The following is a 17,971-nucleotide window of genomic DNA, read 5'->3' on the forward strand; positions in this document are numbered from 1 at the left end:
TAACTCCTCGGTCATTTCCCCTGGAAGCCGAATAGTGTTCTTGTTTGCAGAAGCCAATGTCTCTCAGCATAACTGTATACAGTGCGGAGGATGGGCTTGTTGAACAGTTGGGACCGAGGGCTGACCGAGCCCTCACCCCGAATTGTTGATCTTACTTTATGGTCTGGAGATATGTAAAGTGGAAGTCTGTCTCTGGCCACATCCTGGAAAAGCTTGGCTTATCAGCTGTTGTGGTTTTTTTTTTGTGTGTGTGCAAATAAGCCTCCTGCACACCTACTCATTCCTGATTAGGGTGCGAGGGGCTTACGTCCCTCGTTGGGACTCACTCGCTTCTCCAGATGTCACAGGGTGTGTGTGACACTTAGCAAGAGTGACTCCAGGTGCAAACTATGAGAAAGGGCCCTATCTTTTTCCTAGCTCCTGTGCTCCACCCTGGGGCTTGTTGGGATCCTGATTGGGGGGGATGGGGGATGAGTACAAAGTTGTCAGAAAGAAGGAGTAAGACAGGCAAAGCTGGTGCTGACCTTCTTCCTCCTTCCATAGGTAGTTATTATAAGGTGGGGAGTGAGGAGTGAGGGGGTAATAACCATGAACAATGAGCAGGTTTCTTCAGGAAGGAGGCCCTGGTATAACCGACAAGTTTCTGGAGGATTCAGGCTGGTATCAATATCCACAGGCTCGGGGCGCCTGGGTGGCGCAGTCAGTAAGCGTCTGCCTTCCGCTCAGGGTGTGATCCCAGCTTTATGGGATCAAGCCCCACATGGGCTCCTCCGCTATGAGCCTGCTTCTTCCTCTCCCACTCCCCCTGCTTGTGTTCCCTCTCTCGCTGGCTGTCTCTCTCTGTCAAATAAATAAATAAAATCTTAAAAAAAAAATATCCATGGGCTCTTACTTGGTGGTCTGGGGCACAGCAATGATAATTCTAGTATGTTCTGAGGACAGAGGCCCCTCTCGCCCATTGGACCAGTAGGTCTCTGCTCACATAGCCTTATTCTATGAACCCCTTTCTTTGTAGTCTGGAGTTTGATACTCTCTACCTCCTTATTCCACTCTCTGGTCTAGAATCTCTCCTCTGGCTTTCAGGTGTTGGCCCAAGCTCCCCCACAGCTGAAATCCTGACCTTCTGGGCTTCCAAGGCTATACCTGAAATTCATGTGTCTGGTATTGTGTCCCTCAGCCTCTGCTCTCCAAGACCTCTGTGATGGAGCTGGGTTCCCTCCCCCCAGTCTTCCCACCAGAGGAGAAGGATTGAGTAAAAGCAAGCCATACCCATTGGGTCTGCGTCTGCAAATTTCCATAAGGCCTAGAAGGTGTGGCAAAGTCCTCTTTTTAGAGAACTCTTCCTGGCTGCAGACAGGAAGGTATTTCTCAAAAGCTTATTCATGATCACTAAGACTTGTTGCATTGCTCGTTGCTATGAGATTTCAACCCTTTTACCTCCTTCCTCTTTTCACTTATTCACCAGTGGGAAGTGGCTGAAGGAGGAAGTGCATGAGTGGGGAAAGCAGCAGGGTTGGAAGATGCCGGAGCTGAGTCAGAGTTGACTGGCTCCACCGAGGGGGGCTTGTGAGAAGACAGAATGTACCTGCTGCTGTTCTTCCTCCTCCTCTTCCAGCTTTCAGGTGAGCGGGGCCTGGGTCTGTACTGGAGATGAGCTTCTGGGGCGGGATGAAGTGGCTGGTGGGGGGAGGAGGGGGCCCAGCAAGGGGTCCTGCTGGGACGCAGGCTCCGTTTCTTTCTTTCCTTTTTTTTTTTTTAAAGATTTTATTTATTTTATTCAACAGAGATAGAGACAGCCCACAAGAGAGGGAACACAAGCAGGGGGAGTGGGAGAGGAAGAAGCAGGCTCACAGCGGAGGAGCCTGATGTGGGGCTCGATCCCATAACGCCGGGATCATGCCCTGAGCCGAAGGCAGACGCTTAACCGTTGTGCTACCCAGGCGCCCCCAGGCTCCGTTTCTAAGCAGTTTCTCCAAGCAGTGTGTGTGTGTGAGTCATCCACCCCATTCCTCACCCTGCACAAGGCATAATTCCTGATCACCCAGGGGTTGATATTTCCAAATGGACTTAGACTGATGGGCCCTTCGGGTCTAAGAGAAGCAGAGGAGCCCTGGTTGCTCAGGAGAGCTGGTGAACGCTTGCTCCTGCACTGTCACCTTCGAGAATGCCTTATAAGGAAGGGAAGGAGCGAGGATGGAGGCGGCTTTGGAGGAAGGAAAGCAGGGAGTTTGCAGACAGGAAGGGAGACATGGTTCTAGGCATTTGGGGTAGAAGGAAAGAGTAGAAGTTGCTGACGGACCGAGATGGGGATGGTGGTGGAAGGAAACTAAGTTGATGGATACCATTTTGACTAAAAATTAAGGGGATTTTCTTGATCTGGAAATGCTGGAGGGCCACAGGGCTCGATTTTGGGCTTCTCTATCTAGAGCTATTCCCTCGTTGATCTCCTCTCCTCTCTTGGCTTAAATACCACATCTATACAGATGATGCCTGATGTCGTATCGTTAGCCTGGATATCACCCAGAATCTCTTAGTCAACTGCCCATTCAACTCTCCACTAAGATGTTGACATTTCAAATGTGACCTGAGCATATCTTCCCCCTCAAATTCCTTTCTCTCCCATCTTTGTGTTTGGTAACTCCGTCTTTTCTAGGTGCTCAGGCAAAACCTGAGGTCATTCATCTTTTCTCTCACATCCCATAATGATCCTTTGGAAATGCAAGTCAGATCCTGTCTTTCCTCTGGTCAAAACCCTCCAATGACCTCCTATCCTACTCAGAGTAAAAGCACAGAGTCCTTACAGAAGCTAAAAGGTGCACCACCTGGTTCTCTCACCTCATCACCTCCCTGATTGCCTCTTATACTGCTCCCTCGGCTCAACCTACTGGAGACAAAATGGCCTCTTAGATGTTCTTTGAACATGTTAGGTACACTCCTGCCTCAGGGCCTTTGCACTTGCTGTTCTCTCTGCCCAGATGCTCTTCTTCATAGGCTACAGGTTCCAGTCCATCATATCCTGCATGTCTTTGATTCTCACTGAGGCCTCCATTGATAAGAAACCTCATTAAAATAGCAATTCCCTTGCATTATTTTTCTCTGCTGTCTGACTCCTCCCTTACCCCACCTTGAGAGAACATAAACTTTAGGAAGGCAGGGATTTTTGCACATGCAAACATACCAGGTATAGATTAGACAAATAGTAAGTATTAGTTGAGAGAGTGAATGTGTCTCATGGAGAGGGGAAAATATGATTGCTGTACTCCTCATCTTTCTTTTTCATAGAACTGAACACTTGAGACTCTTGACATTAATTGTAGAGGACATGCATCGCTCATGAGCACGTAAGATGGTGCAGCTACTTTGGAAAACAAAGACATTTTGACATTCCTCAATGTGTGGTTACCACATGATCCAGCAATTCTACTCCTAGGCCCAAGAGAATTGAAAATATATGTCCATGTAAAAACCTGTATGCAAATGTTCATGGCAACGTTCTTCATAATCGTTAAAAACTGGAAACAACCTAAATGTACATCAACTGATGGATGCGTAAATAAAATGTGGCCTACCCATACAATGGAATATTATTCAGCCATAAGACAAATGAATACTGACACATGCTACAACACAGACCAACCCTGGAAACATGATGCTAAGTGAAAGGGTCCAGACACAAGAGGCCATCTATTGTATGATCCCATTCCCATGAAATATCCAAAATACCTAAATTCGTAGAGATGGAAAGTAGATCAGTGGTTGCCATGGACTGGGGGGAGGAGTAAGGGAGAGTGACTGCTAATGAGTAAGGGGTTTCTTTTCAGGGTGATAAAAAGAAATTGGGTGTGGTGATGGTTGCAGAGCTTTGTGAATGTCCTAAGAACTGCTGAGCTGTATACTTTAAAAGGGTGAATTGTATGGTATGGGAATCATATGTCAGTATGAACATAGTCAAGGAGCAGAGGGAAGAATCAGGAGCAGTAGAGTTCTCCTGGTAGAAATTCTCTGGGTAGCTTTAGGCATTGTGTGGCTCTGAGGCTCTGGAATAATGTGTTCACGGCAAGTGGACATCCCTTTACGACTTGTGAGTCTTTAACATGGTCGAATTTGATCATTCATTCCATCAGTCAGAGAAATGAAAATCATATGGGGACCTGGGTGGCTCAGTCTGTTAAGCATCTGCCTTTGGCATGGGTCATCATCTCAGGGTCCTGGGATCGAGCCCCACATCAGGCTCCCTGCTCAGCAGGGGGTCTGCTTCTCCCTCTCTCTCTGCCTCTCTCCCCATGCTTCTGCTCTCTATCTCTCTCAAGTAAATAAAATATTTTAAAAAAAAAAGAAAGAAAATCATATCTCCAAGAAGTGGTAGGTGCTGTGAGCAGAGCTGAGCTATGTGACCTGACATGCTGAGCCTCGGGGGGCCCGGGGGTGGCGCTGTGGATGGGAGGGTGCTGCAAGGAGCCTCTGGGAGGGGATGTCTGAGCAGAGGCCTGGAGGGCGAGAAGGAGCAGGCACTTAGAATCAGGGGCAGCTTTTCGGGCACAGGCAACGGTGAGCACAAGAGGCTATGATAAGGGACATGAGCCCGGCCTGCGCAGGCCTGAGGGTGCTTCAGAGCAGCCTGGGGGTGCCGATTGGGAGGATATCACTGTGTTTGGGGGAAAAGTCTTAGGGGAGGAAAGTGACATGTCCAGGACCACAAGGCCTGTAAAGACAAAGCTGGGGATGGGTCGTAGGAATGCAGAAGGCAGACTCTGGGTGAGCTGTTAAGCGCAAATCAGCAAGGCAGCGAATGCACATGAAGGACTACTTCTTTTTCCCCCTGACATCCGGAAACAGGGGAAGTTGGTGAGCAGATGTGAGCAGCGCTGGTGCATGTGTGTGTGCGTGCGCGTGCCTGCGCGTGACCAAGGCAGAGTGGGAACGTCAGTTGGAAGCCAGCAAGCACAGCTGTGTGCGAAGCAGGAACCTGGCCTGCACTGTGAACCGCTGTGCCCCCCCCCACTAGCCTCTCCCACTGAACTTCCCCTAACAAGCCCCCAATTTACCCTGCACCGCGTCTCACTTCTGAAGAGTTCATTGTTTTCAAGATACACGAGAAACACATACCAACCAGAGCTCCCACTGGACTTTACAGCCTTCACTTTCTGTGAGACAGGAAGAGATTCGTATCCCATATTTTTCAGAGAAAAATTAGCGGCTTTGTCCAAATTCAGCCTCACCATAAGTGGTGGCAGACAAGGACAAGACCCACGTGTGCCGGCCCAGACTGGAGACTGGGCTGGAGTTGGGGTCCAGACCTGTCCCTCACTGACGATGAGCCCATCACCTCCCCTTGGGGCTTAGCTTCTTCCTCATCTAGGATTACTCCCGATCGACTAGTCTGAGTAACCATACCCGCTGAAGATGCCTTTCCTCGGGGCTCAGGGCTGCCTCCTCCTCCTCCTCCTCCTCCTCCTTCTTTTTTTTTTTTTTTTTGAAGATTTTATTTGTTTATCTGAGAGAGTGAGAGAAGGTGCACAAGCAGGGAAAGTGGCAGGCAGAGGGAGACGGAGAAGCAGATGCCTCACTGAGCAAGGAGCCCGATGCGGGACTCGATCCCAGGACCCTGAGATCATGACCTGAGCTGAAGGCAGATGCTTCACTGACAGAGCCACCCAGGCGCCCCGTTAGGGCTGCCTTCTGTGTCAGACAGCAGGGCTGGTGCTCTGCTGAGGTTGGTGGGGAGTAAAGCCTTGGACAGACAGTTCCAAGAAGCGAGAGGAGCGGACAGTTCAAGAGTCGGGCCCAATGCCAGTGCTCGGGTGAGACGTGCTAATGCCACCCAGGAGTTTCCTAAGGCTGCCGGGACAAATTGTGACACACTTAGTGGCTTTAAACAACACAGATTTATAATGTTACGGTCTGGAAGTCAGAGTCTAAAAGGGTCACCAGGGCTGCGTTCCTTCTGGTGGCTTTGGGGCAGAATCATATTCCTGGACTTTTCCCTGGCCCGGAGGCTGCTGTGTCCTTGAAGTGTGGCCCCAACTTATCTTCAACGTCCTCTCTCCTTCTCTGCCTCTGACCCTCCTGCCTCCCTCTGGTAAGGACCTTTGTGATGATGTTGGGCCCACCCAGATACTCCAGGATAATCTCTCCATCTCAAGATCCTTAATTTAGTCACATCTACAAAGTCCCATTTTGCCCTGTGAGCTTTACCATATTTTACAGGTTCTGGGGATTAGGACACAGACATCCTTAGGAAGCCATTATTCTGCTCACCGCGCCACGGAACAGCCCTGTCCAGGCATTATTCCCACCCCCCCCCGCCATCATTTTGAAAGTAATAAATGCTCATTGTTGATATTTAGGAAACTACAGAAAAAAAGGAAGAGTTAGAAAAAATAAAAAACCTTATGTCCCTTATCTTAATGCCCAAGGCAACCTGATGTTAATTTAATATTTTTACTTCTTTCCTTTTAATCTTTTCTTCTATGTATATTTTATTTTATTTTAAAGATTTTATTTATTTATTTGACAGAGATAGAGACAGCCAGCGAGAGAGGGAACACAAGCAGGGGGAGTGAGAGAGGAAGAAGCAGGCTCACAGCAGAGGAGCCTGATGTGGGGCTCGATCCCATAACGCCGGGATCACGCCCTGAGCCGAAGGCAGACGCTTAACCGCTGTGCCACCCAGGCGCCCCTTCTTTGTATATTTTAAAAGTTAGTTGAGATTGTGCTGTATATGATGTTTAAAAAAAATGTTTTCACTTCATATGAGGATTTTCCCCAGAATTAACAGTATTTCTAAGCATAATTACCAGTGTCTGCAATATATTTCTTTGTCTATTTCCCTAATCGATGGACGTGAACCTTGTTTCCTTTATTTTTGCTCTCTAAATAATAATGTAATGAATCGTGGTGCATATGTTTTTGTTAGCTTCTCTGATTATTTCCCGAGGACCAAATCCTAGACATATAATTACTGGAGCAAAGGGCATGATTATTTTGATACATAATTGCCACATCGCTTTCAGTAATGATGGGACCCGTTACATCCCTACCAGCAGGTTCTCCACGTGTCCGTGCCACGTCACCCATGTCAGCGATATGGTAGTCACAAAAACTTGGTTGGCTTCATATGTGAAAATGACATCACTTTAAAATATTTTCATTTACTAGATTATTTAAATGGAACACTTCCAATTTTACCAGCCACGTGAATTTCCTCTTTGTGACTTGCCTTTTCTTGCCCCTTGCCAGTTTTCTAAATGGAATGTTAATGTTCATCTTTTATACGCTCTTTCAAAAAAAGGATTATGAATCCTTTTCTATGTTATTTGTTGTAAATATTTCTTGCAGTCTGTTCTTTGCCTCCATTCAGTCTTTTTTGTTGGTATATCCAAGTGTTACATTTATATACAAATTCACTGACTCTTGCGCGATGTCCTCCATGAATTTTTAAACTTAGAAACTGCTCCTTTCATTGAGAGATGTTATAAAGGCTCACTTCTGTGTTCTTCTAGTTTAAAAAGTGATTTGCTATTTTATGTTGACTTTCTTAATCTCCCTGAGTTTACCTGGGTGGAGCACGGGGAGAGGTGACAGGACCCAGCAATGCTTGTAGGAAACCCTTCCCCTCCCCACTTGTCTTTTTAGAGTCCTATGGTATGCTATACTCCAGAGAACTGAAAACATATCTCCATGCAAATACCGATAGTACATACATGTTCACGGCAGCATGCTTCACAATAGCCAAAAAGTGAAAACAACCCATATATCATCCACTGACGAATGGATAACAAAATGTGACCTGTCCTTACCGTGGAACGAAGTACCCACACGCGCTACAATGGGGATGAACCTTACAAACATTACGCGAAGTGAGTGAAGCCAGATATAGAGGCCATACATTGTATGACTACGTGTACATGAAACGTAGATTTCAGAATAAAGAAATCTATAGACAGGACATAGGTTAGTGGGGGAGCGAATCAGGGGTACAGGGTTTCTTTTGAGGTGACGAAAATGTTCTGGAATTAGAAGTGATGGCTGCACAGCTCTGTGAATAGCCTAAAAACCCCAGAGTATATGCTTTAGAATGAAGAGTAAAATTATGATATGTGAATTATATCTCAATTTTTAAAAATGGACAAAAGTAAATTCTTAGCCTTAAACACACTTTAATTCATTTTAGAAAGGAAGAAAATTATCACTGTCTTTAACTTAGCAAATTGGAAGAGCACAAGTAGTAATCTTGAGGAAAGAAGAGGAATAAAACCACACATATGAGAAATTAATAACAGGAAATAAAAACAATAAAAACTAATCTCAAAAGTGGTTTAATGCAGGAAAAAAACAAGGAGGAGGGGAGGAGAAACAGAAGGAGGACATCCCTCAGCAGGTGTAATCCACACCGATCATAGATGCATGTGGTCAGAACTTGTAATAATTACAGATACGGACATTTTAATTATAAAAGAATACTTTCTAAATGCAGGAATTTATGCTAATAATACACACTCCATGAAATAGGTTAACTTTCTGGGAAAAACAAACCAAAACAATAGAACGGATTCAAAAACCGTCAAAGAATTTGAATAGTCAATATTCAGGGGGAAAACAATTTCCAGTAATCAAAGTATTTGTCCCAATAATGAATTTGCCAGATAGTTTTGTAGATAATTTCTTAGGATTCTAAAGACACAGAAATTCCTTTGCTTTATTTAGGTACTGATCTCAGCACGTGGAAAAGATGGGACTCTGCCAGATTAATTGTGTGAAAGGAGCATCTCATATCAAACCTCAGCAGACAGCACAAAGAAAAATCCAGAAAAGAGCCTTCCTTAGGACTATAGAGCTGGAGCTGATGCTGATAGCTAGGGTCAGCTGGCAGTTGGGGTTTGCGTGGCCACGCTCCACTGCTGGTGTGGATGTTTCGAATGAAGCAAGTGTTTTAAAATTGAGAGGTTCCATACAAAATCTGGATTCCTGGCTACTCTAAAAAAATGAAAAGATCTGAAACCACAGAGCCTACAGCTTGCATGAGGACAATGGGCTGAAGTGGACCGGGGCCATGCCTTCCCTTGGGTCATTTGCTCTCCAGATGACGTTGGCCATGGGGATGGGGAGGGGTGGATTATTAGAAGCTGTCATTGCTCAGTGTGGATGTTTTTGTTTCTCTGAGATGTACAGCTGTGCTCTTCGGTAATTTCTGTGGTGGCTTTGACCCAGTGGAGTTTTGAATGACAAAGGTCTGTCTTGTGGAAGGTGTATTCCTTCTTTGACTGTTATTCAACTCATCAGGCTCTTGGGTTTATTGGGGCTATTTGTGATGTAGGAGGCTGTGGCTCTGCCCTCGGGGGTGGGGTGGGGTGTGACAGGCACATGGGTTTGTGTTTTCCAGGCTCAGCTGATATCATGGGTCCAGAAGCAGTCAGAGGCCCAGTTGGGGGCTCACTGACTGTGCAGTGTCGTTATGGACCCAAGTGGAAGACCTACAGTAAGTGGTGGTGTCGAGGAGCCCAGTGGTCAAGCTGCCGTATCCTCATTCAAACCATTGGGTCAGAGCAGGAAGTGAAGAGTGACCGAATGTCCATCAAGGACAATCAGAAATCATTCACGTTCACTGTGACCATGGAGGAGCTCAGGCGGAACGATGCAGACACTTACTGGTGTGGGATTGAGAGAAGTGGAACTGACCTTGGGGCCAAAGTTAAAGTGACCATTGACCCAGGTAAGAATACATGTGTGTGTGGAGGTGCCTCTTAAGAACCTGCTCTGTGATGGTCCCTGAGGTTCCTCTCCAATGACTTAGGTCCACTCAGAGTGAACTGTCACACAGGGGGGTTGAGTCCTGAGTTCTTCTAGGACCCCAACTGATCCCTTGGATTGGGAGGGACAGGGCTTCTTTTAGATGCTCTCATGGCTCCTGGTACCTCCTCTAGGATAGATCCAGCCTTTCTGGGCACGTGTTTCTCTGCACAGCACAATGCCTGAGACTATTGTCCATAGAGATCAAGGTGATGGTCCCAGTTTCAGTTCATAGACCAAAGAGACCTTCTTCCGTGTGACCTAGAGATCTGAATTCCTGCCACTGCTTTCCTGGACCTCTGGTGCCCACGTGTCCCTGCTCGTTCTGGAATTTGGGGCCGGGACTTCATAGCGGCTATTCCCACCCCCTGTTCCATACCCAGTCCCAGAGGGAAGAGGCCCAGCGCAGTGGGGGTGCTGTGGTTGATTTCTGAGGTCCACAAAGGCCTCCCCAGTCAAAAGGGTGCATTTCTGGTGCCTGAAATCTCATTAAAAGGCATATACACATTTGGGCTTAATGATGCTCTTCATAAGTACTTCTAGAATGCAAACACTCCTGGGATGGGCAGCTCAGAGGTCCCACTGCCTTGGTTTGAATGAGTTGGTCTGTTGGGCTCTGCTTCTCTGACCCCCAGACAGGTAACACCAGCTCCCAGGGCGCTTGTGGCAAGGGGACAGCACGGAGTCCGCAGAGCCCCCATCCTGCCTGAACCTCTGAGGCGTGTTACTGTTGGCAAAGTGCAGCACATTCACTGTCTCACTGAATCCGGAAAATGTTCCTGAGATATGACTCTCTTCACTGCAGAAGCTTAATAACTTGCCCAAAGTAAAGGCTCTTCCTGAACATTATGAGTTTGTTCACAGGTGGTCCTGACCTTAGAAGTCACAGATCTTGGGAGTGTTAGCCACCGGGCCAGCCCCCCTCCTTCTGCTCCTGTCCTTTCTGGATAAATGAGACTGGGGGAGGCATTGGCAGAGAACTTGTCATAAGCAGGGAGAGGGTTTCAAGTCTAGCTGAACTCCAGCTGCCTTTGCCCTGCGGTAACATTAGGCCCCCTCTAATCCTTCCAGGGCCTGCTCGACATCCTCCCTGAACTTGTACCCAGTCCTCCCTGCCTCTGAGGCTGAGTCTCCTAGTGGCCAGGGAGATAGGAGCAGTCCAGGCTATAGGCCCTTCCCATGGCCCAGCTCCAGGCTCCCCCCAGGCTCAAAGCCACGTGCAGGGCTGAGGGCGGGTTAGCAGGCTGAATAGTGTATAATGTGGTCTGTATGCCTAGCACCAACTACAGTATCAACCACCATCACCACCACCTCAACCACCATGTCCACAGAGCCAGCAGAGACCAAAGGCCCCCCGACTGAGACCAGCCACCACTCCCGTGGCAGGTAAGCCAGCTCTGGTGCACTGTTTCCTGTGGTCTACTTGGCCCAAATTCCTCCAATGGGGGGATGCTTTGCAGTCCCAGGGGCCAGCCAGAGCTTGTCCCTAGACCCTTTGCCTCCTTTGAGAGGGCGAGGATGCCAGGGGCTCTTCCCACTTGCTATCAGACCCCACAGTGTCCTTGGAGCCCCCCAGATTCTTCCTCCTGGAGCACTGGTGCATTCATTCTTCTCTCTTGTTTTTCCTGAGTTAGCTTCTGCATGGCCAGCCCCTTGTTGAGCTCTGGAGGCAATAGACATGGAGCTTCCCCCCAGGAGCTCAGAGTGCAGGGTGGGAGACTGATGAGCAGACAGTCAGTGCAGATGGCGTGGCCAGTGTGTGTGTGTGTGGGCACCAGCACCATAGGGCCACAGGGACGGTTCTTGGTTCAAATACCAGGAGAACAGGGAGGGCTTGGGGACACCCTGTTTCCCCTAATTACCGTTATGGCAAGAGCAGCAGTACCGACAGTTTGCCTCATCTCGAGAGCACCTGCCAGTTCACAGAGGGCTTTTCTGTCCATTGTCTGTTAATCCTTGGACCCTGCTCCATGAGGCGAGCAGGCACATACAATTGCCCATTTTATAGAGGAAGAAACTGAGTCTCTCTCATGCTTCTTAGCACTCTGTCCAGCCAATGCAGCTGAAGTGGCTTTTTGGAAGCTGAGAGGCCTCTTTCCATCTCCTCCTTGGCCGCCTTGACTTTCTTTCTAGACCTTCCGTGATCTTCTTTTGCTGGACCTTCTTGTAGAATCTGGTTGGGAGGTCCCCAATTCTTCTATCCCCTTTCCCATTTGCCCTCTGTTTCAAAAGTTTCTTTTTACTAACCTGCTTTTAGTGAGTAATACTTAAGGAGTTTCCTCTTTTTATGAATCAAAGCTGTATGTCAGTATCAGTTAGGGTCTTTGATCAGCCTGAGATGGATTCATTCATTCATTCATTCATTCATTCAACAAATAATTATTGAGCCCCACTCCTGCCTATCACTGTCTTGGGGAATACAAGAGGATACTAGGATGAACAGAATGATCAAGCTGTCTGTCCTCCAGGTACTTACAATTGAGAGATAAATAATGTGCCAGATAGAGTTAATTACTTCATTGATTGATGAGTTTATTCTACAGATTCTGTGACTAGTGATGAATAAGAGATAGTCTTTGAATTAAATTCAGGCTCAGGCTGCCTTAACACCACATCCCAGGCCACTTCAGGAACAGATGTTTATTTACACACAGTCTGGAGGCCAGAAGCTGAGATCAAGGTGTCGGCACGGTTGGTTCCTTCTTGGGGCTTATAGGGAGAATGCGGTGGCTGCTGGCCATCTTTGGCACACCTTGCCTTGTGGCACCGTGACCCCAATTTCTGCCTCTATTGTCACATGGCCTTCTTCCTGTGCGTAGCTGCGTGAAGCTAAATTTCCCTCTTGTAAGGACGCCAGCCATTGGATTAGGACCCCTCCCAATCCAGTAGGACCTCATCTTAACTTGATTATATCTGCAAAGATCTTATTTCCAAATAGGTCACCTTCACAGGTTCTGAATGAACATGGTTGTGGGGGTGGGGGACACTTTTTAACCCAGTACAGCAAGGGCAAATGTAGAAGCAGAGAGAACTTTCCAGAGCCTGTTGCCATGCAATTTCCATTAGGTGTCTAGACCCACAGAAACCTTGCGGAACCCTCCTCTCCTTTAAATTTTTTTTTTTTTACCATCTCTGAGGGCACCAAAGAGTGGGGTTCCCAGGCTAGAAACCCCAGGCTTGTAGGTCAAAAGCCATGTGGCCCTCCCCGCTACCAGGTGGCTGGGGTGTGGCCCGGAAGCAGGAGGTGGGCCCGGGTGCTGCATGGTGTTCTTTTATTGTTTCCAGCACTAACTCCCTGAAGCTCAGCATCCTGATTCCCCTCATCTTGGCTGTGTTGCTGCTTCTCCTGGTGACGGCCTCACTCCTGGCTTTGAGAAAGATGAAGCGGCAGAAGAGAGGTGATCAGATACAGCTGACGCTGCGCTGGGGCTGGGCTGGGTGGCAGCGTGGGGCTGGTGGCTGGCTCTGCTTCCACATTCTCATGGTAAATGCACCCCCTCCTCAGAACTCACTAGGGCCTAAGCTCTTTTGGGGCTCTCTCCAGCACCCCTCCCCCGCTGCAGCCTGGAGACTCTTGTAGTCAAGGAGGGGGGGGGGCTCATTCTTGCTTATCACGTTTCCTCCCCAGTGTATGTCTGCGACCTAAGTTCTAAGTACTTTCTGCATTCCTCAATATCTAGGCTTTTGAAACTAAAAACCAGGAGAAAAGAGCTTCTTATTTCTGTGTTGTCTCTAAAATTGGGGGGTGGGTGGGCAGAGAGAAACAGGAACCACAAGCACTTGAAAGCTGGTCCATAAGATGCTGACCCAGCTTGTGCACCTCACTCAGACGGCAGCCTGGTGGGGACACTCATGTGCTAGGATTGGCCAGGCACCAGCGATGCAAGGAGGGGACAGGCTCAGCTGCCTGACAGCCCACAGCCCACCTGAAGAGTAACTGGAATTCTGGGGACAAAGGCGATGAGACAGATATAAATCAAGTGCCATGGAGCCGGGGAGGGAGGGATTCAGCACCCTGGGCAGCTGGGAAGGCAGGTGCGACTTTGAGTTGACTCCTGAATGACCAAATCGGTAGAGAAATGGGGGCATTCCAGGCAGAACTTCTGACAGAAGTTAGTCTGAGCCTGCAATTGCACAGAAGGAAACTTAACCCCAGGGATGCTGATTGGTGGCAGGGCCACCCGATCAGCTAATTGCCCTTCTGTGATGTGGGGGAGATGGGCGAGGTCTCCTTATTTCTCAGGTGGAGAACTGGAAGCTCAGAGAGGTGAAGTGACCAATGTCACAGAGTGTGTCACCTGAGGAGTCAGAACCAGGTCTCATCTCTCTGACTCTGGAGCGTAATTCACCTCTTTTCTTCCAGATTTCTCTTCCCCAGACCTGGGAGCCCTGCGAGTCTAGGGATGGGCTTTCTAATTCTGATTGTTTTTGTCTTTTAGCTGCTGGGACATCCCCAGAGCAGGTAAGAGAGTCCCCGAGGTCAGACCAGAGAATCCAGACAGCTCCTTTCTCTCTGTCCTCATTTTCCTTCTCCCAGGAGCACTGAGGTCCAAACGTATCAGACAAACTATGTGCCCAAGTGTCTGTGTGCTTACGGCCCAGTTGCAGGGCATGGGAGGATGGGGGGTGGTTGATGGAAACAGCCAGAATGGGGGAGAGCTGGAAGGGGGCAGGTGTGGGGGTTGCAGAGGAAGCTGGGAGGGTCTGTGTCCCTCCAGGGAAGAGGACCTGGGCTTTCTTTCCAAGGTGCTCCAGCCCCCGGAGGGGGACCTCTGCTATGCAAATCTGGCCCTGCAGTCAACCAGCACCTCCCACGACCCCTCCCAGAGGAAGGCCTGCACAAAGCCCACCTCCTCTGCCCTGGATGATCAGTGGGAAGTGGAATACATCACCATGGTGTGTACTTGGTGGGGCTATTGTGGGGCTTGGAACCAGATCTGCCATTGCCCCCACTTTGAGGATGGGCTTTCTCCAGCCTGGGGGGTCACAGAGGAGGAGGAGCCAGTGCTGGGCCAAGCCACAGCCATTGAAAGACTTGCCTGTGCAACTCCCCCAGACTTTGGCCTTTCGGAAGTGTCTCCATAGCAGGCCTCAGCCCTGGGGGACTCAGAGTCCCATCAGGCATGGCCCTTATGTTTGGCAGTGGAGACCTGGACAGGTGTGGAATTCCATGTGAAGTGTGCTGCCCCAGTGTGGAGTTGAGGGAGGGTCTTCTGCTGGGGCTGGAGCTCCGAGAGCTGGCAGAGTGACGGGGGCGGGAGCTGGAAGGTGTGGGAGTAGCCTTCAGAAGCTGTGAAGGCCCTGTGCCCCCACCTCATCCAAGGCCTCTTCCTTCCATGGGCAAAGCCTCTTGCCTGCCTCTCTGACCCCTTGGGCATCTTTATTACAGGCCCCTATCCCGAAGGAGGACATTTCCTACGCGGCTCTGTCTTTGGAGCTTTTGAATCAGGAGCCAACCTACTGCAACATGAACTACCACGTTGCCCGTGTTCCCAGCAGGAGCCACGAGGAGTCCATGGAATACAGCAGCATTAGGAGATCTTAGCCTGAGCTCCAGGCTCCCTCTCCAACCTCTCACAAGGCCTGTGAGCATGTTTCTGCTCTGTCTGCTTTCTGCCCCCAGTCATCTCATAGGGACCCACAGTGACCGAAGCCTCAACCTGGTCTCAGGGGGCTTTTGGGAGGTAGATGGTGGTCTCTTTACATCCCTTTATCTCCCATATAGCTTGGGAGGGGGTTGGGGATATGCTCTGGAGCTGCCAAGGGAGTAATAATGATAATGATACTACTAATAATTAACCTTTATTTATTGCTTACCATGTGTGGTGGGCTGAATAATGGCCCCCAAAGTTATCTGCGTCCCAATCCCTAGAACCTGTGAATATGGCAAAAGGAGCCATGTGAGTGTACGGAGTTGAGGATTTTGAGATGGGGAGAGTATTCTGGATTCTCCAGGTGGGCCCTAAATGTAATCACAAGGGTCCTTGTAAGAAGGAGGCAAGAAGGTCACAAGAGGAGAAGGAAGCCGATGACAGACGCAGAGGTTGGAGTGATGTGGCCAGAAAAGGCAAGCGATGGGTTGTTCCCTGGAGGGTCTAGAAGAAACCAGCCCTGCCAACACCCTGACTTTAGTCCAGTGAAACAGATTTTGTCCTTCTGGCCTCCGGAATTGTAGGAGAATAAACTGATGTTGTGTTAATGAAGCCAGTAACCGTGTGTTTGTTACGGCATCAACAGGAAACAGACGCTCTATGTGGCAGGCACCTTCCCTAAACGCTCTACCCCCGTAACCAGCTGAATCCTTGCAGCAACCCTATAGGGGCATCTTTACCATTGCCCCCATTTTACAGATGAGGAATCAAGGTTCAGAGAGGTTCAGTGACGTACCAAGTTTTTTTTTTTAATTTTTTTTATTATGTTAGTCACCATACAGTACATCCCTGGTTTCTGATGTAAAGTTCGATGATTCATTAGTTGCGTATAACACCCAGTGCACCATGCAATATGTGCCCTCCTTACTACCCATCACCAGTCTATCCCATTCCCCCACCCTCCTCCCCTCTGAAGCCCTCAGTTTGTTTCTCAGAAGTGACGTACCAAGTTTTATCGCTAGGAAGCGGACGAGTTGAAATTTGAACTTGGGCATTTGGGCTCCCAAGTCTGGTGTCTGGGCCACTGTCCTGCACGGCAAGTCTAAGGACGAGGGAGTGTGTGCACTACTTGTGCAGGGATAGTTAGCGAGTATTCACAGATGCCGGACTTAACACCTCTGTTCTAGAGTCCTGGCAGCCCTCCCTCCAGAGTATGTTCTGAATCCCAGCATGGTAGCATGGCTTGTTGACTCCATGGTTACCAGCCAAGTTCAAGCAAAACGCCAGTCCCCTGCCTGCTGCCCCTCCTTCCTTTTTGGCCCCAGAGACCATTCTCCTTCTAGCAGCCAGAGTGATCTTTTTAAAGCACAGACCTGGTCACTTGCTGTTTATCACCTTCTGGTGGCTTCTTCTGCCTGCCCCTATAACCCCAGCTCCAGCCACTCTCCTTTGGGAAGATGAAGCTTAAGAAAAAAAAAAAAGAAAAAGAAAAAGATGAAGCTTGCTCTTTTCTCAGGGCATTGACACTCGCTGTATCCTCTTTCTGGAATGTTCTCCCCACAGATGTGTGACTAGTTAGCTTCTTTTCATCATCACATCTTAGCTCAAGTGTCTCCTCTCAGTGTAGGCTTCCCTGACCACCCTAATGGCAGTAGCCCCTGCCCCTACCTCCAATTTCTCTCTGTCCTGTGGCCCCGTTTTTCTTTCTTCATAGCAGGCACAGCTTTATGAACTTATTTACTGATATGTGGGTTTACTGTTTCCCCCTCTCCGCTAGGTTGTAGGCTGCTGAAGGTGAGGACTTAGTCTCGTTCACTGCTTTATCCCCTGTTTTAAGGTCTTGTACATTGTGGATTCTTGAGTGTTTATATGTTGCCTTGAATGAATAATAACGCGATGGTCCAGGCATGGAAGCACAGGGCAAGTTTTCAGGAGCAGGATCACCTACCTGTGTCTGTCATTCTAGGAAGGGGGTCCTGGGCCACCTGGGCAACCTAAGGAATTTCAGTATCAAACTCCCAGAAGCATGAAGTGAAGAGATTTCTTTCTCTCCTCCTAAAGCCAGGGGAGACAGGAGGGGCCATGATTCCTCTTGACTGGAGGACAAAAGTCTATTACTTTACTTGTCTCTTTTGGTGGGCGCTGGGATGAAGCATCAGGAAAGGAGTCATGGCTTGGGAAGAAATGATGAGCTAGCCTCGGGCTGTAGGCAGGTGCCCCAGCTGGTACAGGGGCTGTAGTTATGTTTATGGGCTGCTGTTAGTGTGTCCTGGGGTTGCTCGACTTCTCACAGCTATGGACACCCCAGGTGGTCTGGGAGACGTGGCCTTGGTGGATGGTCCATCCCAGCATGCACTGCTCTCTGCTCCTGCTCCCACTCCCTGAAAGATGATTCCCTAGAACTTCAAGAGCTGTACCATCCTGGGGAAATTTGCAGAGCCTAGGCAAACTTAAATATTATTGGGCTGGTCATTTAAGCTGGTTGGATCAGTGAGACTGTTTTGACCCAGAGCAAGAAGTGGCTACAGAGGGTTCTTTAAGTGAAAAATCTCAAAGCAGAGCAACACTAGAACGAGTTGAAGTATAAGAGT

The 17,971-nt window shown here is 48.7% G+C and overlaps 1 protein-coding gene across 5 annotated transcripts in view; it reads left to right on the plus strand.

The window, feature by feature from the left end:
- CD300LF (CD300 molecule like family member f) overlaps positions 1-15,988 on the plus strand; it is a 25,401-nt gene extending 9,413 nt beyond the window's left edge. For 2 of the 5 annotated variants that reach the window (XM_057318193.1, XM_026484205.4), the window contains 7 exons: positions 1,466-1,622; positions 9,383-9,712; positions 11,067-11,175; positions 13,075-13,187; positions 14,229-14,251; positions 14,536-14,685; positions 15,179-15,988. In XM_057318193.1, the coding sequence (XP_057174176.1) occupies positions 1,580-1,622; positions 9,383-9,712; positions 11,067-11,175; positions 13,075-13,187; positions 14,229-14,251; positions 14,536-14,685; positions 15,179-15,334 (924 nt within the window). In that variant the 5' untranslated portion in view covers positions 1,466-1,579 and the 3' untranslated portion in view covers positions 15,335-15,988. Of the gene's footprint in view, positions 1-1,465; positions 1,623-9,382; positions 9,713-11,066; positions 11,176-13,074; positions 13,188-14,228; positions 14,252-14,535 lie in introns of all 5 variants that reach the window. The other 3 variants (XM_057318195.1, XM_057318192.1, XM_057318194.1) reach the window with 3 other exon arrangements.
- The last annotated feature ends 1,983 nt before the right edge of the window (positions 15,989-17,971 follow it).

This window comes from Ursus arctos, unplaced genomic scaffold (assembly GCF_023065955.2).
Source record: "Ursus arctos isolate Adak ecotype North America unplaced genomic scaffold, UrsArc2.0 scaffold_24, whole genome shotgun sequence".
In the NCBI taxonomy this organism is placed as follows: domain Eukaryota; kingdom Metazoa; phylum Chordata; class Mammalia; order Carnivora; family Ursidae; genus Ursus; species Ursus arctos.